Consider the following 26,451-nt stretch of genomic DNA (forward strand, 5'->3'; position numbering starts at 1 on the left):
CTGCAGTGGTGGCTCCAGGTGGACCATCTAAGGAAGGGAGTTTCCCCAACACCACCGAACTGGCTAGTACTGACAGATGCAAGCCTCCTGGTTTGGGGATCTCACTGTCAGGAGCTGACAGTGCAAGGGCACTGGAATGCTGAAGAGTCTCTCTGGAACATCAATCAGCTGGAAGCCAGGGCTGTTTGGTTGGCATGTTTGCAGTTCAGCACAGGCTGCAGGGTTGATTGGTCTGGATAATATCAGACAATGCAATGATTGTGGCGTACATCAATTGGCAGGGAGGTACCAAGAGCCAGCAGGTGTCTCAGGATATAGATCAACTAATGGAATGGGCAGAAGTACATCTCCAGATGAACTCAGCTTCGCACATAGCAGGAAGACAATGTAAGAGCAGCTTTTCTCAGCAGGGAGAGTCTAGACCTAAGAAGGTGGATGTTGTCAGACGAGGCATTTCAGCTGACTCTGAATCACTGGGGTCTCCCATTCCTAGACCTGCTGGCGAATTTGCGCAATGCGAAAGCTCTGCAATTCTTCAGCCACAGAAGAGATCTGAAATAATTGGAGATCGATGCCCTAGTGCAAGAGTGGCCGGAATACAAGTTGCTGTATGCCTTTCTTCCATGGCCCATGTGGCAGATTGGTTCGAAGGATCAAGAGCCACAGAGGGATGGTGCTCTTGATCGCTCCAGATTGGCCCAGGAGGCTGTGGTATGCAGATCTGCGGAGGTTCCTGGTGGACTTGCCTCTTCATCTTCTGGTGCACAGGGGTCTGATCTTCATGAATATCTGATTCTATTTTGTCTTATCGTATGGCCCTTGAAAGGGCTCACTTGCTGAAATGTGGATACTCTGCGGCAGTGATTTCCACCTTGCTAAGAGCTAGAAAGTTCTCCACTTCCTTGGTCCGTTTCCTGAAAGGAGTGAAACATCTTCATCCTTCTTTGCAGTTTCTGGTTCCCCTATGGAGTCTTAATTTAGTATTTGATTTCTTGGCAGGCCCTACATTTAGACCGCTGTGTACTCTGTTCTTGCACTTACTGACCTTGAAAATGGTGTTTCCAAACTACAGGCCTTGTCTAGCTGGTAGCTATTCCTCCAGGTGACTCCAGGGGGGAGGTACAGCTGCGTACTGTTCCTTCCTTTTTACCGAAGGTGGTCATTGAGTTTCATTTGAATCTGTCCATCGCGCTGCTATTTCTGGATAGAGAGAGATGTAGGGAAGTATTGTCTTTTTCAACCCTTGGATGTCAAGAGACATATTGTCAGGTATCTGGAGGTTACTAAGCCTATGTGGACGTTGGATCGCCTGTTTGTCCTTCACAGTGGTACTAGACAGGGAGAGCCGGCCTTGTGGGCTACAGTGGCTCGCTGGATTAAGGAGGTAGTCAAGGCTGCATACGTGGATGCTGGGAAGCCATTACTTAGTCAGGTTTGGGCTCATTCCACTAGGGCTCAAGCAGTGTCATGGGTGGAAGTAAAAATGTCTCCCATTGACATTTGCCGAGCTGTGACATGGTCCTCATTACACACCTTTTCCAGGTATTATCATCTGGATGTGCAAGCCCGGGAGGCTGCAGCCTTGGCATGTGCGGTTTTGACTGGACTGCCAGCAGCCTCCCGCCCTATTTGGGAGTAGCTTGGGTACATCCAACTTGTTCTGGATTCATCTGATTGGACACTAAGAAATGAGAAATTACTACTTACCTGATAATTTCCTTTTCTTTAGTACAGTCTGAATCCAGCTTCTCTCCCTTGGCTTCCGAATGATCGTATTATGGTCTTCCTGTGTGACTACGTATTACAGGGATTACTGGTAAGTGTTAGTCCAGTCCCTAGACTAATGTTACTACATTCTTGTCTGAGCTCAGTGTTTCCTGTTGGCTGAGTATTGAAATGGTTATCTGTTTTTAATCAAGTTTTTTTGCTAGTCTGTCCACAGTTGCTTTTGAAGAAAATACTGGCAGGCTATCCCTCAGGGGTGTATATATTGTGATGTCAGTTTGATCATTCTCCATCTGCTGGTGCATAACCCACTTGTTCTGGATTCATCTGACTGTCCTAAAGAAAAGGAAATTATCAAGTAAGTAGTAATTTCTCAATTCTACAGTTCATTCATATTCCATCGCATTTATTGTTTCCCTTGTTGTTTGACCATGGGAAGAGAGGTGGCAAAGCTATTCTGCAGTAGCTTCTCGAACTGAAGGCTGCTTCCCATACCAGGAGGACAGGAAGGATGAAGATACTATCCCATTTTCTCCATTTTCTTTATTTCCAAGGTGGTCCTAAAGGGGGTGGAGTCCTCTATATCCCATCCTGATGTGGTCCCCAACATCTTGAAGGAAGCCAGCTTCAAGATAGAAACCTTAGGATCAGTATACAGGGAGGTTCACAAAGAGAAGTGTCTTTCTCCTTTAGATCCAATGGGTATTTATTTTCATTTTCCAGTCTAGAAGGATCACCAATGTTTCCTCAGATTTGCAGTGTTCGGTTGCCATTTTCAGTTTTAGGCACTATCCTTTGGGCCAGTGACAGAACAGAGAACCTTTTCCAAGTTGTTGGTGGTATTACCTGTAGTACCCTTCTTTGGACATTTGGCTGGTTAGAGCAAAGTCCTTTCAAGAGAGCTTTCACTTTTTAGCAAGTGGTCAAGTCGCTGCTGGGTTTGGGATACCTTGTCATTTTCTTTCCAAAACCAATTTTCCATCCTCACACACTAATTTTCCAGGGAGCTGTGTGGTAGTCTTCTAGATTTCCACCTTACAAGGTGTTCCTATACCAGGGCCTAATGTTTTGCTAGTATCCGGATTGATTAGTCTTATGGTTTGGCCCTTTAAAAGGCACGTTTAGTGAAGAATGGCTATTCTCTGGACTTGGAGGCTATATTCCTGACAGACAATTTTCCACCTCCTTGGCATCTGAGCATATTGAGGTTTTTTTTTTGAGGATTGGTATTCTGGGCATCGTGACGTTCCTGGAAATGCATCGTTCCTTGATTCTGGATAGTTACGAGAAGGCCTTTCTAAGGGATTGGCTCTGAAGGTACTCCTGGTGCATAAGGCTGCCCTCTTGCAATAGAGAATATATGCAATACAGGGTATTGTCTTCTCATCTGGATGTCTTTAGAGTTTTGAAAGGTACTAAGCATATTAGACTTCAGATTCCATCTTGGACTGGAAATTCATTTTCTTTCTTGAGGGATCCTAGTTTGCTCCTTTTAGGGCTAATTTTTCTAAACTGCTTACTCTGAAGGTGGTCTTCCTAATACACACTTTCTTATGGTTTTCAAGGATTAGTTCCAATTGTGTATGGTCCCTTCCTTTGTACTGAAAGCAGTTTAACAGTTTTAACCTGTCAAGTTCCTGCTCTTTGTTTAGCAGGTCGACATTTTCAGAAGAATGCTCACTTCTTCAATTCTTGGATGTAAGGGGACATCCTTTACAAAATCTTAGGATCTCTAGCTTTTTTTTTCCAAGAGATCTGATCTAATTTTTGTTCTGTATAGTGGAGTATGGAGAAGTGGGGCGCCCTCTAGAGTTAGTGGCATACTGATATAAAGATGTATTTACAGAGATTTATGTGGAGTCTGGTATTCTATGCCAAAATAGATCCGGGGGTCATTCCATAAGGGCTCAGGTTTCTTCATGGGTGGAATTGCAATTGGTCTCTTCTTGGAGATCTTTAGAGCAGCATTGGTCTATATTGCATCCCTTTATGGACATTTCAGTCTGGCTGTCAGAGTGTTGCCTCGGCAGTTTTGCAGTAGCCTTGGGCAGCATCCCACCCTGTTAGCGTGGATACATCCCACTTGTCCGGATTAGTCTTACTGGATGAAGAGGAAAGTGAAATTACTACTTACCTGATAATTTCCTTTCCTTGAATACAGTCGGACTATTCTGGGACCCTCCCTATGCTGCTGCTATCTTCAATGTGTTTGTTCCCTCTATACCTTGCAACAAATGTTTTTTGTAGGTAAATAAGCAGGGTTGGAAAGCATTATTGCTTTCTATGCTTTGTTGCAGGAAAGTGGTTCTTATGCTATTATTGGACCACTTAATTTGTTGCTTCTTCCTTAGTTTTTTTCTGGACGTGCACTAGTTTAAAGATTGTTAATGATGTAATAACCTCTATTATGGTTCTATTAACGTTGTCCTCTGTTGGCTTGATGCAGGAATACTGGCAGACTGGTGTCAGCATGGAGGTATATAAGGAGTGACATCAGTGAGCCTATTCTCTATCCATTTGCTGATTGGTGTGCATAACCCACTTGTCCGAACTGGTCTGACTGTATTCAAGGAAAGGAAATTATCAGGTAAGTAGTAATTTCACCATTCTCTCTACTCCTTCAGGCATATCACTCTGTTACAGATCTTAGTATCATCTGCAAATAGACAAATTTGACCTTCTATCCCTTCTGCAATGTTGCTCACAAAAAGATATTGAACTTATTAACGTTCTGCCACTAGATGGCTCCATGGGATTGCATTTGATGAGAGAGCTGAAAGTTCTATCATCTAAATCCCATATGTAAGAGCAGCTGAAAATATATTAAAGGATCCTTTTCTACCTAAATTATTCATGGAAAGTCAGCCCACACATCTTTAAATATTTTACATTTTTAACTTCAATAAGAAATATTGGAGTTGGTGGTTTTTTAAGATAATAAGCTACTTAAGTATGACAACACTTTTGTGTACTTAAAATACATTTATTTTTTTTAAATAAGCATACAAAAAGACCATTGTGCTACCCAGTCTGCCCATTTATACCATCTGCCTATTGTGCTGTCACAGGGCTACAGATCTTGCTTGATCTATACTATTTTTAGCTCCCTTTGCCAATAATATCCCTATGCATGCTTGAATTCTGCCACAGTTTTTAGCTCCTGTAACTTCGTAGGAAGTCTGTTTCTAATATGCACCCCCTCAGTGAAAAATTATATTCTCATGTTCCCTGCCTTTGGCATCAGATAATGACCCCTTGTCTTTAAACTTTGCATTTTATAGAAAATGCAGCTTTCTGGTGCTATATTGTAATCTGCTAGATATTGGAATATTTGTATCATAGCTCCCATTTCCTTTTCTTCTAAAAATGCATCTTTAGTTCTCTCAAGCTCTCTGAGGTAATTATTCAAAGGGTTTATCAGGTAACCTTTGGAATTACCCTGACAGATGCCAAGAGTTGAATTTTCCACCCTTTCACTACCAACATTTCCCCTCTCACTGGAAGCATTTTACCTGAGTAAGTTATTGCCCAGCTAAAATTTAGTTGGATAAAAAGAGGTGGGGCTGGGGGTATGTGGCAAAAATATATCCAGCCATCGCCGATATTCAGCACTAGGCAGATAAACTTAGCCATGTAAGGGTGGTTGGAAAAATCACTATCCAAAATCTACCCAGGTAACTGTAACCGGGTATGTTTAGCATAACAGTGACTTGGGTTGCTAGAACCTAATCTCTAGAGCTGCCTTTTGGCAACTTTGGCTAATAAAGCTGAAACTTTTTTCTTTTAAGATATCTGATTTGACTACTCTAAAATATGCTGACATAATGACGTGTCTGGACTACTGTATGCCTTAGTTGTGGGACTGTGCATCAAAACACTGGGACTGTGCATCAAGTCATTGAACTAGTTACAATTTGTCCAGAATGGGGAAGCAGGTGTACTGGTTGGGTGTGGCCTGAGGGACCACATTTTGCCTCGTGAGTGGCTACACTGGCTGCAGGTTTTTAGCTGTGCTCAATTTAAAGCATTATGTATAATTTTTAAGGTTCTTAATGGCCTGGGTCCCAGCTATATCAGAGATGAGTTTTTCTGGTACGTTCCAGTTTGATCCTTGACATCACAAGATGAAAAACTGTTTTATTCCTTCAAATCACAGTTAGATCTACAGTGGCTCACAATAGAGCAGGTGTGGTCAATTCCAGTCCTTGAGGCTTACCAGCCAGTCAAGGTTTCATAATATCCCTAATGAATATTCATAAGATGGATTTGAATGCATGCTGCCTCAATTGAATGCAAATATGCCTTGTGCATATTCATTAGGGATATCCTGAAAACCCAATTGGTTTATGGCCCTTGGCCTGTAATTGCCCATACTTGCTTAATAAAGCCGCCTGTTTTGTACCTACCCTGTGGAATATTTTCCCAAAAAAGATAAGACTTACAAAAGAACTACCTCCTTTTCAAAACCTGTTAAATATTTGGTCTTTACTCGGGCGTATGGCTCTCATCAAGTTGGGCTAGGATGATTGTCATCTTTGATATTTGCCTTAAGGTTTTGAGCTGCAGTTAATGCCCCAAAGGGCTATATGCTTATAGGTGGGGGGTGGGCATATGGTTTGATCTATATATAGTCAGTTTGGGCTTTGTTTTGTATTGATGTAATTTCGTATTATCTTTTGATTTATTGTTTAAGATGGTTTTTACTGTTACAATCGAAACACAGAATCAGTTTGAGAATATTAGGATCAATATTCCAATGAGTTTGTCCAGCTAAGTTCAGGACTTAGATTTGTTTGGTTGAGATTTTGAATTTGCTGCCCCTCGCAGCATATACGTTTGTTTGGTTTTTTTTTTTAATTGAGCAGGTCATTACCTGGTTCAAACTTACCAGGTAAGAGGCAGCACAGAGGCATTCTGAAGGCAGGACTTGAACTTAGCCAGGTAGTGCCGATATTCAGCTCTAGCCATCTAAATCTGGGCATGGTGGAGAGTAAGTCTAAAGCTACCCAGGTAAACATGCCCAGATAACTTCCTCATTATCCCACTAGACCAGTCCAGATGCATGGATTTTTCTCCCCTACAACAGATGCAGACAGAAAACAAAGCTTAACTGGGACTTGGTTCACATAAGGAACTGTGCCACATGTAGACGCTTAGTTTTTCCCTGTCTCCAGCAGATGGTAGAAGTGCCACACTCTGCGATCTGAAGATTGGTAGATCAAAGGATTCCAGGGTATGTAGCTGGAGTGCTCTCCCCTGGGTGAGAAGGTACAAGCAGGGAGGTTGGTAACCTCTAACTGACTTGAACCCAAATATTGAGGGGGAGACTGAAAGCCAGTGGTGGTAGCTCCCTTTTCCCCCTCTTCTCTCCTTGTCATGGTCCATGCTGTCCTGATGCGACCTGGACAATGCTTGGAGATCTTCACATTATATAAGCCACCATTCCTTGAGGGTTAAGCTCATGAGTTCAGGTGGCTGCCAGGACTTTGGTGTTTACAGGAACCAGGTTGAACTGAGTACAGGATGGAAATGGGAACAGGCAGGTAACTGAAAGCAGAAACAGGCAAAAGCAAGATCCAGAACCAGAGACTTGCACAGGGGCAATAACTGTGACATTGCTAGCAAGAGGACACTAAGATGGCTAGAAATCAACACCCAACGTGATAGTGCTTCCACGGGGACAGACCACATTGAGCCGTTGGACCAGCAAAGGTTTGTGAGACAAGACTTCCTTATATATTGTAGTCTATTAGTTATCCTCTGTTGCCGGTTCTCTGAAGACAAGCAGGTTGGTAATCATCAGATGGAGCCCCGACACGGAAAACATGTCAAAGTTTCTAGAATTTTGACTTGCCACACTGGGCATGCCCAGCATGTCCTATACCACACATCCACGCAGGGTCCCTCTTCAGTCTGTCTCTTTTTCTGTGGAGCTGCAGCATCGTGGTTGGTGAGCCCTTTTTGGCCTTCTTTGATAAACTTCTCTGTGTTTGCTTTTTTGCACTTTTTTGCTCGCGTTCGATGCTGGGTTCCACACGGACCATTCCCATAGCGGTCCTAGTCAGGGTTTTCATTGTGTATTGGTAAGTTTCCTTTTGCGGTTGATTCCCCCGCTGCCATTGATTTTGATTTTGTTTCCTTTTTATTTCACCCCGTCATAGCCGCATCTGGCTTTTAGTGATGCCCGAGGACCATGTCCATAGCGGACCCCCATCATGGTTCTCTTTCTGGAACATTGCATGATGTCCGGGATTGCCACAAACATGCAGAGATGACGATGTCCCTTCGGGGTCTTTGGGTCAACAAGATGGAACAACTCTTTGGGTCGGAGAAGACCAAGCCATTGGCATCGAAGGTCCTCGGTGCTGCACCGACGGACACCGAGCTATCAATATTGGCGGGACTCTCTGTGCTGTTGGCGGATAGGGGCACAAGAGACCAAGCATAGTCTAACTTCTCCAGGCCGAGGACATCTGGTTCCTCATCATTGGCCTCTGCACTGGGGAAGGATCATGCCGTGCATCGAGAGAAGCTCATGCTGTGATGCCCCTGAAGCGATCCCATGGCGAGGAGCACCAGTCCTCCATCAGTGCCAGGGGTTTGCAACTGTCTCCACTGGTCCTGATGCCAGTCATCGATCTGCCTCATGGGTCCGAAGAGGATCTGGCCTCCCCTCCTTCCTTCCAGTTGGTGTTGGCATCTGCAATGTTTGAGGCGGAGCTTGAGCAGCAAGTCTAACTCCTACTGGTGGTCAAGCGGGCGATGCAATGCATCAGTCCTGGGGCACCGATGGCACTGAAGCAGGTACCATCTGTCCTAGAGCCACTATTGGAGAAGCTCAATGCACTCATCAGTGCATTACCGACTAGGGATGTGAATCGTGTCCTCGATCGTCTTAACGATCGATTTCGGCTGGGAGGGGGAGGGAATCGTATTGTTGCCGTTTGGGGGGGTAAAATATCGTGAAAAATCGTGAAAAATCGTGAAAAATCTAAAAATCTAAAAATCGCAAAACCGGCACATTAAAACCCACCCCCGACCCTTTAAATTAAATCCCCCACCCTCCCGAACCCCCCCCCAAATGACTTAAATAACCTGCGGGTCCAGCGGCGGTCCGGAACGGCAGCGGTCCGGAACGGGCTCCTGCTCCTGAATCTTGTTGTCTTCAGCCGGCGCCATTTTCCAAAATGGCGCCGAAAAATGGCGGCGGCCATAGACGAACACGATTGGACGGCAGGAGGTCCTTCCGGACCCCCGCTGGACTTTTGGCAAGTCTCGTGGGGGTCAGGAGGCCCCCCACAAGCTGGCCAAAAGTTCCTGGAGGTCCAGCGGGGCTCAGGGAGCGATTTCCCGCCGCGAATCGTTTTCGTACGGAAAATGGCGCCGGCAGGAGATCGACAGGAGATCGACTGCAGGAGATCGACTGCAGGAGGTATTGTGTTCCATAACGGTTTAAGACGATATTAAAATTATCGGACGATAATTTTAATCGTCCTAAAACGATTCACATCCCTATTACCGACCAGGCTGGCATCTGTTCCTGGGTGGCACCTATGCCAGTCGAGGCACTGCAGCCTCCCCATACCGGTATGGTGGTCGTGAAGCTCTGCCCAGGCTGGCTGAGATGCCAAGGCCTGCAGCCCCCTGTCCAGCTCCGCTGGTGCCTGCACCTCAGGACAAAGGCAGAGTGCTTAGGGCTCCATCCCCTGTTGCTTTCAGTGACGATAAGGGTCCCTGTGACTCCTAGGGGGATGACACCACTGAGTCCTCCTCTGAAGGCTCTGAGGGTCTCCCCTCAGACCCTTCTCCTCCAGAAGAGTGAACGAAGTCTCCACTGAGGACTTAACCTTCGCATGTTTTGTGAGAGTGATGGCAGAAGCTATTCCATTTCTGTTACTGACAGAGGAGGATGCCAGGCACAAAATTCTTGAGATCCTCCAGTTCATGGTTCCTCCTAAAGAGACTGTGGCAGTCCCAGTATATGATATCCTTAAGGAATTGGTGCTGAGGATGTGGGAATACCCCTTCACAGTGCCTCCCATGAACAAGAAGGTTGACTGGGTTTACCTCATATAGAAAGCTGCCAGATTCAATAAGCGACAGATGCTCCATCAGTCAGTGGTGATCGAATCCGCTCTCAAGAGAACCAAGCATTCTCTGACCCATTCCTTGGTGTCCCCAGGAAAGGATCACAGAGTATTGGATGCTCTTGGGAGAAAGCTGTTTCAGGGGCCATGCTCATTGCCTGCATAGCATCCTATCAGCTCTACATGAGCCAGTACTCGCGGGACATCTGGAAACAGGTGCATGAGGTGGCCAAGCAGCTGCCTCAGCAGCATCAGGACACTCTCATGTCTCTGGTGCATAAGTGCCTGGAGTGTGGAAAACACAAGGTCTGAGTGACCTATGACGTTTTTGAGATAGCAGCAAGGTCTCTGCAGCAGGAATTGGCACCCACAGAATGGTATGGCTAAGGGCCTTGGATCACCAAATGGAGGTAGAGGAACTACCTACTGACATGCCATGTACTGGGGAGAATTGCTTCGGAGATAGGGTGAGGGACGCGATGGCCCAGCTCTGGGACCACCATGAAACTATCCAACAACTCTCCGCCAGCACTCCGAACCAGTCATTCTCGACTAGAAGGTCAGCGAGATTGGGGCAGAGGAAACCTTTCTTTCACCAGAGGAAGTACTATCCTCTGCCCCCTTGCTCCCATTAACAGCATCAGGGCTCCCACGGCCATCCCAGGCAGCAGAGAGCCCCCAAGCCTCAGCCAGGGGGATGGGGTTTTGATTTGATTGGATCGTAGGGAACGTAGTCCAGTTGCCCGTGCAGATCCATTGGTCGGGGGCAGGCTATGGTTATTTGGGAACCAGTGGCCAGTATAACCTCAGACCAGTGGGTTCTTTCCATCGTCCGCCAAGGGTACTGATTGAACTTAGGGGTCCCACCAAATTGCCCGCTGAACCTGTGCTGGGGGCCAGTAAGTACATAATGGAGCTCTCCTCCCTCTTAATGGCCAGAGCGGTCGAGCCCATTCCACCAAGACAGAGGGCAAGGATTTTACTCCAGATACTTCCTGATTATGAAACAAAACAGGAGGACTCCATCTCATTCTAGACTTAAGGGCCTTGAACAGATTTATAAAAAAAGAAAAGTTCAAGATGGTTTCCCTGGGCATGCTCTCTTGATCTGAAGGATGCATACACTCACATAGAGATCATCCTCAATCACTGGCAGTATCTTTGATTCGTGGTGGGAAAATAGCACTTCCAGTACTGGGTGTTGCCTTTTGGGCTAGTGTCAGCCTCACAGGTCTTCAAAAAATGTCTGGCGTGGTGGCAGCGCATCTCTGCAGGCTGGGGGTACATGTTTTCCCTTATCTGGATGATTGGCTGGTCAAGAGCACATCTCAGGCAGGGTCTGATAGGTCCATGCATTTGACCATCCAGGTGTTGGTCACTAGGGTTCGTCATCAACTACCTGAAGTCCCAGCTCAATCTGTCACTTCAGTTGGATTTCATAGGAGCCTCCAGTTCCCTTAGTGGTGAAGACTCTCTTGAATCTTCGCGAGGACAGGGGAACTATGATCTTCATAGCCCCTTATTGGTCGAGAGAGGTCTGGTTTCCATTCCTGCGGAAGTTGTCCATCCGAAGACCGATCACTCTCATGCAGGATCGAAGCAGGTTGTGACATCCCAATCTACAGGACCTGTCGCTCACAGCCTGGATGTTGAGAGGTTAATTCTGCAACCACTCGATTTCTCAGAGGAAGTATCTCAGGTCCTGGTGGCTTCTAGACAGCCTTTCACTAGAAAGTTCTATGGACTGAAGTAGAGATTTTCAGTTGGTGTGAACAGAAAGCCCTAGATTTATTTTACTGCCCCACCCACAAACAGTTCGATTAACTTCTATACCTATCTGAGGCTGGCTTGAAAACCAACTCGGTTAGAGTTCATCTCAGTGGAATTGGCACATACCACCATGGTATAGATGATACGCCCATCTCTGTACAGCCTATAGTTGTACGTTTTATGTGGGACCTGCTTCAATTGAAGCCTTCCCTGAGGCCTCCCGCTGTGTCTTGTGACCTCCTCATGGTTTTATCTCAGCTGATGTAAATTCCTTTTGAGTACTGCACACCTGTGAGCTGAAGTACCTGACCTGGAAGGTCATATTTTTGGTGGCAGTCACTTCAGTCACAGGGTCAACAAGCTCCAGGCCTTAGTGACTTATCCCACCTTACACTAAGTTTTATCATGACTTGGTGGTTTTGCACCCTACGTCCGTCCCCCAAAGTTGGTGATGGACTTCCATCTTAACAAGTCAATCGTCCTGCCAATATTCTTTCCCAGACCTCATTTACACCAAGGCAAACAAGCCCTGCACAGTTTGGACTGCAAGCAAGCCTTACCCTTCTGTCTGGCGTGGACAGAACCCAATAGATAGTGCACCCTACTTTTTATTTCTTTTGATAAAAATAGGTTGGGCATGCCATTGCCAAACACATTATGGAATTGGCTATCAAAATTACATCTCCTTCTGTTATGCCCAGGTGGAGCTACATCTTGGGGGCCATGTCAAGGCTCTTTCTGTCTGAGCCACGGCAACGTTTGTGGCTCACTTGTGAACAGTTCCCGTGAAAGAGATCTGCAAGGCTGTGACTTGGTGTTCTCTCCACACATTCACATCTCATTATTGTCTGGATAGGGATGGTCAAAATGACAGTAGATTTGGCCAGCCTGTCTTTTGGAATCTGTTTGAGGTGTAGACCTCAACTCTCCCTGCCTCGGGCCCGTTGTTTGGGTTCAGGCCGTCTCCCCCCTCTGTTACCAACAGCTCTGTTCTTGTTCCCTTTGGCACCTGGTTTTGTGACCAGACTTTTTGACTGATTTTGAAAATAGAACTTCAATACAAAGTCCCTTTCTGAGATAAATGCAAAGGTAACAAGTAATGTTTCTCTTATCGGGATTTCTGTATCCTGAGAGCGTTCCAAAATATCAGATACATTCAGAGAAGCATCTTGTGGTTGAATTTGTGATTGATTTCCTGAATTTCCATCTTTAGGTGGAGGAAGGTAATATATCTTCGTTATACCAGGAATTGCCTCATCAGGGGGTTTGAGAATATGCGTAAGGTAATTCCTAAATAAATCTTTAAGGAAAATCAATTTTAAGTAAGCAAAATTCAAAAACCGTAAATTCAGCTTTCTAAGCGAGTTTTCCATATTCTCTAATTTTCTTAAAGAAACACTCAGATCAAACCAAGTTACTTTGAACCGCTTCAGAGTGAGATAATCTTGTATCAAAGTCCCTTAGTTGGGAATCAATAGATGCAATTTGAGATTCCATGGTTAAAGACTTAGAACTAGTTTCTTTCAATACTTTAGTTAGTGAAAGAATAGCTTTTTCCATCAATGTCAAAGTGTTCCAAATAGAATCTAGAGTGATAACCAGAGGTCTAGCTAATGGAAGTTGTAAAGTCAGTCGTACCTTAGACTCACGCTCTCCTTCTGTGGGGTTTCCATTGTCAGTCTTGACTTGAGGCGTTTGTGACGCTCCCAGAGGGCCCTTGGAGTCTAAAAAACATAGACTCTCCAAAGGAGATGTCAAAATGGCGTCCCTTCTAGGGGCATCAGATTTTCCTTCAGAACTCCGTTCTTTCAAACTCAATGTTATATTATCCTTCAATATATAGTCGGGTGGAGTAGAAGGTGGCAATGGGGTCAACAGCACACCGGGACTCAATGATGTTTCTTCAGCCAGGGGGAGCGGCGTTCGCTCACCACCAAGCTCCCTAGCAGCTCCTCCATCCGGTGGTGTCTGCAGAGGCAACGCAAAAAGTGCATCTATCCGTTGTTGGCGCATATCAGGTAACGGAGAAAAAGTTATAGCTTCTCTTACTCTTGCTTTTCTTTTGGTATGCGGCATTTGTAATAGGTAAAGATAAGGTAGGAAATACTAATATCCACGGAGAAGAGCGTTTGTGTGCATGCTAGTCAGCGGCCATCTTAGTCTTGTCTGAGTGGCCATCTTGGTCTTCTGCGTGTTTATATAATTCTCTGTTACGAGACTGAAGAGGGACCTCGTGTGGTATAGGGCATGCTGGACATGCCCAGTGTGGCAAGTCAGAATTCTAGAAACTTTGTCAGGACTCCATCTGATGAGGTCACCCATGTGTGAGGACTAACATCCTACTGTCCTCGGAGAACATCTGTTGCAGGTAAGCAACTCTGCATTCTCCCTATCTTTTCTTCTTTTGAACTTTACTAGGAGCTGCTTGCTTTTTCAGAGGCCCTATGGCTCTGTTGTAAAATTCCTTGGTTCTGAACACCTGGGACCATGGGTTTGAATCTCCCTGACAATCCTGTGCATTCCTTCTTTTTCCTGGCTGTGTGGGCTGTGAGGATAGAATAAGATTTCTTCAGGAATTTTGCTTTTCAGGGAAGTACCCATGTGTTTTGTTTTCTGGGGTTATTTTGTTACAAACAAAGAAAAAAGGATAGGAGGAGCAAGTGGCAGAAGCCTGTTGGGAGCGGTTCGCCAGGTTCTCTCTCTTTCATGGTGCAGAACTGGCAACGAGCTTGATAAACCAGCACAGAGGTGAGAAAGGAGTTTGGAAAGGCAGAGGTTTTTTGGCAGACATGCTGGCCTGAGAAAATGGCTACCATATAGCGTGGGGAAGCCAGCATGAGAGCGTTCTTCCTTTGTCTTTGCCGGAACTGCACTAGAGGAGAGGGCTATTCAGGTGAAACCCTGATGGGGGGAGAAGTGGGCAGTCTCCCAGAAGTCAAGAGAAGGCTGCTTTATATGTTAGTGTGGCTGGGGGAGACCCGGACATAACAGGAACGGTGGCCATTTTGATCAGCCTCCAGTAGTGCAAGAGCAGCATAAATGTGTGCTGAGCTCCCGATGCTTGTTTACTTTGTGGAGAAAGATAACAAGTCCTTCCTTTGAGGCTTTAGACCGAGTTGGGGCTCTTGGTGCACAAGAGGCTTGATAATGCAGCGCTCTGGTGTGGGAATTAAGAGGCTGCCCTAAAGAACCTGTTGCAGAGGCAATCCAGACTGCCGGGGTTCAGGTTTAAATAGAACCCTGACCCTGACGTCATCTCCCTGGGCTGCAGAACTCCCTTGCTGCTGGCCCTTTAAGAGGTGGGGGAGGCATGTGCGTGCACGCCTAGGGGACCTGCCGAAGCACGGGTTGGCCAGCATCGCAGAGAACGGCGACAGGGATTCCCCGTAACGAGGGTGGAGCCGGTGGAGGGCCTTTGCCAGTAAGCAGGGTTGGCTGTGTGGCTGCACAGCTGGCCCGTGCAACAATTAAGAGTTGGTTGACCCAATTTTATGGTGCGTGGACCTACATTATGATGAACCGGTAGGTTCTTTCAACAGTAAGAGATGGCACTGCATTGGAATGTGCTTGTGAAAGGGAGACGTGATCATTCTATCCCCATGTTGTTTGGTAAATACAACAACTATGATAAAGGAGACTCTGTTTTGCCATCTCCTCTTGGTGGCAGTAGTTCACTGCCATAGGGGGAATGGGGCAGAGAATGAAATTTGATTTATTTTGTAGTTCTTACAAAGGAAGTTCATTCAAGCCCATTCTGGTTTTGAAGATGATGAATGCATCCTTGTAGGTTTCCCATTTCCAGATGGAGGCTGCGTTCAGTAAGCATGACAGTGAGAGAGGGATAGTTCCTAACGTTTCTGGACTTGATGATGGCATACCGGCACATTCTGATTCAAGGGTACCATCAGAGGTCCCGCAAGTTTTCTGTTCTGGGACATCAGAGATGATGATCCACAGTCCTCTTTCCTGTCTAACTGCTTTAAAACCTATTTTGCCCTTGGATGTCTGCATCCTAAATACTTAATTTGGAATAGTTTCAGTTAAAGCTTAGTTGCCATACCTTTTTTTGACCATTTTTCCAATTTATGTAAATCATCTTTTATTTTATTTATTCCCTCTGGGATGTCAACTCTACTGCTAAGTTTCAGATCTGCAAACACACACTATCCCTTCTAAACTTTCCCCAAATGTCACTTATAAAGACATTGGCCAGCGGGTGCCATAAGAATCCAGTCCTCTTCACTTTCCCTTCACCAGAGTGGACCCCATTGACCACCATTCTGAGTTCTGTTAAACCCGTTTCTCACCTAGTTTATAAATTTGCTCCAACTCCTAGACTGGTTAATTTGCTTACTGGTCTTCTGTGTTGAGCAATGTCTTAAACTCTTCTGAAATCCAGATGGCCACATATGCTGCATCCCCGTGATCTATTCTAGTGATGTCATCAAAGAAATCAATCAAATTCATTAGACAAATTGGTTCACAAGGGAAAAAATCTTGCCAATGACCCTGTAACTTACTGCTTTTAATTTATAGCACTATTCTGTCCTTCAGCAGTGCTTCTGTTACTTTACCCACCACTACAGTCTGTAGTTTCACTCCACCACCACCCCCCTTGTGGAGCAGTACTACATCTGATCTTCAGTCTCTTGGATCCTCACCTGTTTCAGATACATTGAACAGAGGTGTAAGAGGTAGTCATTATGTTCTTCAATTCCTTCATACTCTGGGATGTTCTGTATCTGGTTCAAAAATCTTATGTGCTTTCAATTGTACCGCTACGTTGCCATCTCCTGTGGTAGTAGTATTCAGTGTGTTCACTCCTCTTGTCTTTGCCTTTTGCTTTGATCCATCATCTTCTCCTTCTAGTGAGAATAAGGAGCAAAATTATTTACATTGCCACTATTTCTATAAAACTCTTAATCTGTACTTTCCCTATAGCTATTGGGAAGGAGAATCTATATTTAATAAATTGCTACTTTTCTACCAGTTGTGTAGAATGTGCCTCATTTTCATAAAGGGCACCTCCCATTAAATCACAGAGTTACACAGCAGCATCTATTCTTAAGTTTGACACAGGGAAGTTAATGGACTTAAGATCACATACAGATAGCTTTTAAAAGCATTGCTCACGCAAAAACGGCCCCATACACATGTTTGTTGTCCATGCACAAGCAACGCAAATTTTAAGAAGCCTGGAAGTACACATGTACATACCTGTTGGCATTCCAGTGTAGGGCGCGCTCATGTTACCTGCGAACTTTACTACTGGTCCTGATGAGGTGCAAGTCCTGAGATTTTTTTTTTTGGAGGGGGGGGGGGGGAGGAGATAATCTGACACTCTATATATCTCCTGCTGTAAGAGGGGCACTTTCAACTCAGGATGGGTTGGGGGGGGTGGCGGTGTTAATTGGTCTGCCTAGGGCGCAAGGGTCTGTTGATCCTTGTAACGCCACCCCCCCAACACTCACCCTGAGTTGAAAATGCCCCACTTACAGTGGGAAATATATAGAGTGTTAGATGGTCTCTCTCTTTTTAGAGGGCATTATAGTTCATCCCCCCATTGTTTTCTGATAGGTTTCTTTTAGGCAGAGTTGGGCAGCATATGGCCAACTACTATATAGTCCCTTCTTTATAGCACCTTTTAATTGACTGACCTTTGTAGGTGTTAGAAATTGCTTCCTTTTGAGACCTTCATTCGCCCCTCCAGGCTATTCCAGTGCCTTCTGTTAAGACCAGCAGATGTGATTGTACAATCTACTCCCAAGATATCTTCTTCTCTATCCAGATGTTACCTCCTCAAAGCTCCTATTCCCAACGCCCTACCAGTCTGAGAGGCAGAACTGCGCTCAGAATGCAAACCCTGATGTCCAGGGTGAGAATATAGAGAGATTATGGAACTGCTGCTAGGTCATCCAGCTGGTATGGTATCTTTATGGGTGTTTTTAGGATTTTAAAGTAGAAATGACTGATACGTACCATGTTTCATAGCCTGGTATTATTGTTAATATATGCAAGGGAAAGGCAGTTTCACATTTCTCTTTGTCAGCAGGTCAGCTTTTCCTTGATGAAGTTTTGGTCACATTTTCCTAACATGTTGATATTCATTCAGTTAACGTTTTACAGAAGATACCCTTACTGAATAATATATTACCCTATATTTATATTTGGATTGATGGAATGATTTGCCTCATTTCACTTGTCTACGTCTTCTCACTTGTATTTGCAGAATATAGCAGATTTACAGTTGTGCTTATAAGTTTACATACCCCTGGCAGAATTTGTAAGATGTGTAGCATTTTAAGAAAATATGAGTGATCAGACAAAATGTATGTTATTTTTAATGTGTTTCAAATTAAAACTATTATGCATCACAGACTTGCACAATCATTAAACCATAGCAATAAAGGAAATAATAAAATGGTTGTGTTCAAAAGTTTACATACCCTTGAATGTTTGGGCTGATAATGTACACTCAGGTTGACACACACAGGTTGAGATCGCAATGAAGGGTAGGTATCCACACTTGTGCCTTGTTTGTTTATAATTAGTGTCGTTTTATAAAATAGTTAATGAGTTTCTTAGCTCTTGAGAAACTGTCTTGTGCATTTCATCCAGGGCTGCATGGACTTTGGTTATTGAAATATGGGGAAAGCAAAAGAATTGTCAAAGGATCTGTGAGCAAAAGTAGTTCAACTTTATAAATCAGGAAAAGGATATAAAGATATCCAAAGATTTGAAAACGCCAATCATTACTGTTCAAATTCTGATCAAGAAGTGGAAAATTATATGGGTTCTGTTAATATCAAGCTAGACCAAGAAAGATTTCAGACACAACTGCCGGAAAATCTGTCGGGATGCAAAAAAAAACCCACAGATGACTTCTACTGAAATACAGGCTTCTCTGAAACAAAATGGTGTGAGTGTTTCAGCATATACAATAAGGAGATACAGGAAAAAAATGGGCTGCATGGTAGAGTCGCCAAAAAAAAGCCATTGCTGCACCAACGGCACAAACAGCCCATTTACAATACGCCAAACAGCACCTAGAGAAACCTCTAAATTTCTGGAACAAAATAATTTGGAGTGATGAGACAAAAATTGAACTTTATGGTCACAACCATAAACACTATGACGAGAAGTGCACCATCCCTACCGTGAAGCATGGAAGCAGATCTCTTCTGTTTTGGGAATGTGGGAGCTACAGCGGATGATGGCAGGATGAATGAAACGTCTTATCAGAAAATATTGGAGGAGAATTTGCATTCATCAGCCAGGAAGTGGCGCTTGGGGTGCACTTGGACTTTCCAACATGACAATGATCCAAAACATAAGGCTATGTTAACCCTTTAGTGGCTTCAGCAGAAGAAGATGAAGAGACTGCAAGCTGTCATTGGTGCAAAAGAGGACAATACACAATATTAAGAACTAAAGATATGCAAACTTTTAAACAAGACCTTATTATTATTTCTGTTATTGCTAAAGTTTGTTTATTGATTGTGCTGTTCTGTGATACATAATAGTTTAATTTGAAACACATTAAAATAAGACGTTTTGTCTGATCACTCATGTTTTCTTAAAAATGCTACACATCTTACAAATTCTACCAGGGGTATGTAAACTTATAATCACAACTGTACAATTAGAAATATCTCCTGAAAAAAATATCAACTTAGAATTTCCTAAGAGAAAACATTTTAAAGTAAAACAATTTTAAAATGCAGACACTTACTAGTGTTCTTCCTCTGCAAGACACAAACTCCTCAGTGCTGGCAATGAAGACTGATTTTTTTTTTGATTTTTTTTTTTTTAACACATCTTCCCCTTGGTCTCTTTGCACACCACTTGATGTTACTCCTTCCATATCTGAATTTTTTTAGATCCAAGAAGGCTCCCTCTTGCAGTGGTTCTGGAAACTTGATAGAAACATGATGGCAGATGAAAAGTACATGCGTGAAATTAAATCTCTGCATGTACTGTTTCTCTCCCAACCTAGCCATGCTCCTTTTTCCCCCACAGGTAAAAGTATGCTGCTGTTCACAGCACAGGTGCTCTTACCCTCGGTGGCGGGGAATTGCAATTTTCAAAGGGCCTTTTCACGTGGGTAAACAGGTGTTTACCCACATAGGTTTGAAATCCTCCCTGAAAACGGACCCTCTTTTAACCTGCTTTGCTTTTATATTTTTTCTTTTATGATTCTTACAAATACATACAGAAAATGATAGTCTCAAAAAATAATAGAGATCTATATTCAAAAGCTATTTAGACAGACAACTTAAAAATTATCCATTTAAATGGCAAATCTGGCATTTTCAGCCACTTATCCGGCTAAATTCCAGCTGAATAACTAGTTAACCAGCTAGAATTTAGGCAGATAAGTTGGGGACAGGCGGGAGGTATTCCGGGGAGGAGCGGAGTTAGCTTATTAAGCTACCTGGCCAACATTGATATTCAGAGTTGGCAGGATAACTTACCTGGCTAACTCTAGTTGTGCCATTGAACTGTTCTAAAGTTTTCTAGATAAACTTATCTGGCTAACTTACCAAGTCACACTTAGATTTTAGAAAAAGCAAAACAATAGCCAACTTTGCAAAGGGAAGAAGGCTCCAAGTCTGTGTTGCCCTAAATAATTTTTGTATTTAATGTCCTATCTAAACCTGGCTCATTCTCCCTCCTCCTTGATCTCCGACAGTCATCTTTCCCTTCTTCCCTTCAGTCTGTGATGGTCCTATATTCCTCCCTCCCTCTCTCCAGCATGATTCCTGGGGTCCTCTCCTTCTCTCCCTTGATAGGCTATCTCCACTCTCATTCTCCTTAACCAGGTCAATTATAGATTCCTGTCCCTCTCTTAATTCTCCTTTTCTTCATTCATCTCATTCCTTCTTCCCTCTTTCCCCTCATATTGTCAACCCCAGTCCCATTTCCTCCTGTCTTCCTTTGAGCCATTCTTCTCACTTTTTTGGTGCAGCTCTTCTCTCTCTCTACCTTTATTATGGCTTGATTTCCTGGCTGATGTACAAGCCTGTATTAATCCTCTTTATTTTGATCAACTGAAGTACTATCACTGAAAGCTGTAATATTCCTTTTCCTTTTTTAAATGAAGCCCCATAGCTATCATGTCAGCTGTGAGTATATGTGTGTACATATATATATTTGCGATCAGTAGTACTTTAGCTATGTATATAGTTCATAAGTCCATCTTTAAATATTCATGATTATGCTCTATTTTAAATTACTGTTGGACATGCCAATTTAATTTTTTTCCCAATCTGCTACTGTTAACAAAGCCTTCTGACCTATGCTAATGACAATCTGGCTTAAGTTAACACTTTTTTTTTTAAGTCTGCCTTTTACCATATTGTGCTTAATCTGTATCAATCTTGCAGCAGTCTCGGATGTTCTGCCTCTTTAAATGTTAATAGCCCACTTCAACAAGGTGTATCATGGAATAGAAAATGATCTCTTGACCTAGTGATGCCTCACTCAATCAAACAATTTCTGTGAACATTTGTCAGTATTGTTGTAAATGACTCTGGAGTTGTTTTCATTTAGGATAAAGATTCTGGCAAAACTACTACTATAGTAGTGGGGACATGGAAGGAGGAGGAGCACGTAGAATGGGCCAAGAAGAAAAATACTGCTGTATCTCATCTTCTGAAAGAAGATAGCATGCAATCAGTTAAGTAAGCATTGGAATCCACTTCTGATGACAATTATTCAAGGGAATGCTGCAAATGGTGGGGAAGGTAAAGGGGATAGAGAGGGGATTTAATATCTATTTTCCAGGATCAGTCTGATGGTTTAGGGAGGGACAATATTCAAAACATTTATGTGGATAAAATTCACTTTCCCTGTACATACCCGGATGAGTCCAGACCATGGGTTGAGCCTCCTGTCCAGCAGATGGAGACAGACCAAAACTGAAAGGGTATCCTGTATCAGAACAGAGCCTACCCTGCAGCCCTTCAGTATTTCAATGTAAACCGGTGTGATATTTTGAATTGAATGTCGGTATAAAAAAGCAAATAAATAAATATTTGTCTGTCTCCAGCAGATGCAGGCAGCTCACCCTGCAGTTCTCTGGCTTTGTTCTTTAGCCCTTGCCCTGCAGGGTTTTTTCCTTTCTTCTATTTATCTCAAGATCAAGCAAGTATTCCTATTTTGTCTAAGTTTAAAAAAAAAAAAAAATTAACTTTTTTGAATTGGCTCTGATTTTTTTCCTGTCAGGAGACAGCGCTGTCTCCTCGCTTTTGGGGGGCCTAGGGGGGCTTGCCCCTTGTGTTACGCAGCCTAGGCCTTTTTTCCCGGTGATCCTAGTGTGGGGTGATACTGGTGGTCCAGTCATTGCCCCCTATCTAGCTGCCTTTATCCTGGGCGCTTCGTTCCCCGGCAGTGCTGTCAGGGAAGTCCCATTCCCCTGTGTTTTCTGTAAAAAAAAAAAAAAAAACCAACCACCCCCATAAATAATAATAAATAAGAAGGGCACTAAATATTTAAATTTATACTCGGCAGCTCATTATTTTCAGTGAGGAGCGAGCAGGTTTCGTTTCACTGCATCCACTCCTCACTGCAGCACAGCTCAGCTGTTTTTCTCTCTACTCGCGGGTCCTCTTCATTGAGCATGCCGCGTTTTCATTGCTGCCTTGCCTGCGGAGAGCCCTCGTTGCGGCTCTCCCGCGAGGGGCTGTGTTCAGGGTTTCTGCCGGGAGGGGAAGGCCCCTCACCAGCAGCCCGGGGTTGATCCTTCCGCCGCATGGCCAGGCCGTTCCCGGGTTGGCAAACCGCGGGAACGGCAGACATCTTGGGAGTCTCGGCAGCTCCCGATTCAGAGCTGCAGGAGGGAGAGGAGTCTGATTTGCTGGTTTCTCCCCCCCCCCCAATTTAAGCCCCATGCGGACTCAGGATGTGGTCCCTGCCCCTCCCTCCCCTCCCCCTCTGGCAAGTCCAGGTCATGTTTTTCCTCTGAATTTGTGCTCTTAATGTACAAATCTTATCTGGCTATTTTGCAAGAGGAGGAGAATCCCCCCTCAGGTCTTCTTCCCGCTAAGATTCCGCCGATGCCGCCTCCGTTCGCTCCCATGGTGCTGGATGCGTAGGGATCCGTTAGGATGCGGGTGGTACCGGGAGCCCCTCCCAGATCCACTGGCTCCTCCTGTGGCTCTGGACCAGGATCCGGATGCGGATTTGGCAGGGATGCCCCCCCCCCCCCCCTTTAGAAGGGGATGACCCCTGGGTGCTCCGCTTATTTCAGAATGAAGAGCTGGAGCTGGAATATGCATGACAAAATTTGCATGCACTGCCTCCATAACATGCAAATTTTCTCTCATGCATATTCATTGTGGATATCCTGAAAACCCGACTGGCTGGGGGGGTCCCCAGGACAGGGTTGAGAACCACTGCTCTAGAGGATATCCCTCCAGGTCTCAGTCTTGGTCTCAGTCCTTTTGAGGCCTCTGGGCCTCCCGAGATGGTGCCCCTCAGTGTCCCATGGCCAAGCCCACCTCTCAATGAGATTTGGCCGACCCATTCCTCCATTCCCAACCTCAGTGGTCGTCTCTTCCTGTTCTACGAGGAATGGGCCAAAATCACGTCAGACCAGTGGGTCCTCGAGATAATAAGAAACGGTTATGCTTTAGAATTTGCTCGAGACCTACCAGATCTGCACGTAGTCTCTCCTTGCGGACGTCAGAAGCGGGCTGCCGTGTGTCAAACTCTCACCAGGTGCTGGGGGCTATAGTCCCAGTCCTAGCGGAAGAACAAGGCACTGGCCAGTATTCCATCTACTTTGTGGCGCTGAAAAAGGACAGTTCCTTCCGTCCAATCTTGGACCTCGAGGGTCAATTGGGCCCTCAGGGTACCGCATATTTGGATGGAGACCTTGAAGGCGGTCATAGCGGCTGTTCGCTCCGGCAAATATCTGGCCTCTCTCGATTTGACGGAGGCTTACTTACATATCCCAATTCGCCATGAGCATCAGACGTATCTCCGATTCTACATTCTGGACCAGCATTTTTAGTTCAGGGTGCTGCCCTTCGGCCTAGCCACCACACCTGCACTTTCACCAAGGTTATGGTGGTTGTGGCGGCCACCCTCAGACGAGAAGGAGTCCTGGTCAATCCTTACCTGGCAGTCGGCCGGGTTGTTACTCTCCTCACCTCTCTTGAGTGGATAGTCAATTTCCCCAAAAGCAATCTACTGCCATCCCAGGTATTGGAATTTCTGGGGGTGCGCTTCGATACCCGGGTCGGCAAGGTGCTCCTTCCGGACGCTCGGGCGCTCAAGCTTATGGATCAAGTGCGCAACCTTCTCTCGCTCCTGCTTCCCATTGCATGGGACTACCTTCAGGTCCTGGGGACCATGGCTTCCACTATCAACCTGGTTCCCTGGGCTTTTGCGCATATGCGACCATTACAGAATGTTTTGCTATCCCGCTGGAAGCTGGTGTCTGAACAGTTTCAAATGATTCTCCCGCTCTCAGACTCTACCATCGCTGACATACAATGGTAGCTATCGCTGCCGCACCTTCTGAGGGGGATGCCCCTTCAAACTCCGCAGTGGATTGTAGTCACGACGGATGCCAGCCTCTCCAGGTGGGGAGTAGTCTGCCAGTCACAGGCCACGCAGGGATACCAGTCCCCAGTCCAATCCCGCTGGCACATCAATCGCCTGGAGGCCCGGGTGGTCCGTCTGGCTCTCAAGGTTTTTCTCCCTTTGATTCGCCGCAAAGCAATGCGAGTACTCTCGGACAATTCCACCATGGTGGCTTATATCAATCGACAGGGGGGCACCTGGAGTCGCCTGGTGGCCCTAGAAGCCAGCAGGCTCTTTGCCTGGGTGGAGCATCACCTGGAACGCCTAGCAGCCTCCCATATAGCGGGCAAGGAGAATGTGCAAGCTGATTTTTTGAGTCGTCATCGTCTTGATTCTGGCGAGTGGGAGTTATCAGACGGCGCGATGGATCTGATGGTCAGCAGGTGGGGTCCTCCTCACCTGGACCTGATGGCAACCTTGAGCAATGCCAAAGCTCCCAGGTTCTTCAGCCATTGGAGGGAGCACTGTTCGGAAGGAGTGGATGCTCTTGTCCTTCCCTGGCCCCACGACATCCTTCTGTACGTGTTTCCTCCTTGGCCCCTAGTGGGAAATGTTCTCTGAAGAATAGAACTTCACAGAGGGCCGGTCATCCTCGTGGCACCCGAATGGCCCCGCAGACTGTGGTTCGCGGATCTGGTAAGCCTGGCGATGGACGGTCCTCTTCGTCTCTGCCATTTCCCAAACCTGCCATGGCAGGGTCCCGTATTTTTCGACCAGGCGGATCTACTTCTCTGGCTTATGTCCGCGTTTGGAAAGTTTTTGAAAATGTATGTGCAGAATCGGGTGTTTCAGCTCACTCAGCTCCGGTTTCTGTGATTCTTTCCTTTCTCGGAAGGGCCTTTCCAAGGGTGGTCTCTCATTCAACTCATTGTGCGTCCAAGTGTCCACTCTCGGCTCTCTCTTAGGTAACGTTGATGGTCACGCAGTAGCTTCTCACCCGGATGTCCGTTTCCTGAAGGGCGCCAAGCATTTGAAGCCACCCATCCTGTCCACTTGCCATCCTGGAGTCTCAATTTAGTCCTTCGGGCTCTCTGCACGGCTCCATTTGAACCTCTCCGTTGGGCTACCCTTAAGGATCTGACGCTCAAGACAGTTTTCCTGTCTCCGCCAGACGGGTGTCGGAGATTCAAGCTTTGTCCTGTCGGGAGCCTTTCCTGCGGTTCTCTGATTCCGGAGTTTCTCTCAAGACTGTACCTTCCTTCTTGCTGAAAGTTGTTTCTTCTTTTCATGACAATCAGTCGGTGGAGCTTCCCGCATTCTCTCCGGAGGACATCGCGAGTGCAGTTGGGGGCAATCTTCGCCGCCTTGATGAGAAACGCGTTTTACTTAGATACCTCCAGGTTACCAATGAGTTTCGGGTCTCAGATCATCTTTTTGTCCTGTGGAGTGGTCCAAATAGGGGCAACAAGGCTTCTAAGACTACTATTGCTCAGTGGTTGAAGGAGGCGATTTCGTCGGCCTATATTTGCCATGGCTGGGCGGTTCTAGAGGGCCTAAAAGCTCATTCTTTGCGTTCTCAGGCTACTTCTTGGGTGAAGAGTCAAATGGCTTCTCTGCAAGAAATATGCAGAGCTGCTACGTGGAAATCCCTGCATACCTTTGCTCGGCATTACCGTCTTGATGTGCAAGTGCCTGTGTTTGGTTCCTTTGATCGGCAGGTGCTTCGAGCGCGGCTGTCTTGGTCCCACCCTTTGTAGGGAAGCTTTGGTACATCCCACGGTGTGGACTGATCCAGGTACGTACAGGGAGAGGAAAATTAGTTCTTACCTGTTAATTTTCGTTCCTGTAGTACCACAGATCAGTCCAGACGCCCTTCCCTGTCTTTCTGCTGTCCACTCGAAGCTCTTTTTACAGGTCACTGGATGGGTGTCATCTGTGATTATCCTTAAGGACACCGGAAGCACCTGTTTTGACGACAATGGGTATGCAAGAGTGTTTTTTTTTTATATGCAGAGTCCATTCAATGTTTACAGTTGTTTGTTTTCTGAGTTCTCTTGTTCCTTGCTTGATCTTTTCCTGGTTATCTTTATACTTATTTGCTTTGACAATGGTTATACTGAAGGGCTGCTGATAATAGGATACCCTTTCAGTTTTGGTCTGTCTCCATCTTCTGGACAGGAGGCTCAACCCACAGTCTGGACTGATCCGTGGTACTACAGGAATGCAAATTAACAGGTAAGAACTAATTTTCCTTTTAACTGTATAAATGTTTCCATTTTAAAATCACATCCTTTAGCTCAATACATTTGTCCACATAAAATTGCTGTGTGGGCAAGGT

At 45.4% G+C, this 26,451-nt stretch overlaps 1 protein-coding gene across 4 annotated transcripts in view; it reads left to right on the top strand.

Moving 5' to 3' along the window:
• The window catches only part of ERLEC1 (endoplasmic reticulum lectin 1), a 177,236-nt gene that overhangs the window by 110,114 nt on the left and 40,671 nt on the right, over window positions 1–26,451 (top strand). For 2 of the 4 annotated variants that reach the window (XR_003855372.1, XM_029593428.1), the window contains exon 11: window positions 21,135–21,260. Coding sequence is in view for 3 of the 4 variants with exons in the window: in XM_029593428.1 (XP_029449288.1) it covers window positions 21,135–21,260 (126 nt within the window). In the remaining variant the exon portion in view is untranslated. Of the gene's footprint in view, window positions 1–21,134; window positions 21,266–26,451 lie in introns of all 4 variants that reach the window. The other 2 variants (XM_029593427.1, XM_029593425.1) reach the window with 1 other exon arrangement.

This window comes from Rhinatrema bivittatum, chromosome 3 (assembly GCF_901001135.1).
Source record: "Rhinatrema bivittatum chromosome 3, aRhiBiv1.1, whole genome shotgun sequence".
Classification (NCBI taxonomy): Eukaryota; Metazoa; Chordata; class Amphibia; order Gymnophiona; family Rhinatrematidae; genus Rhinatrema; species Rhinatrema bivittatum.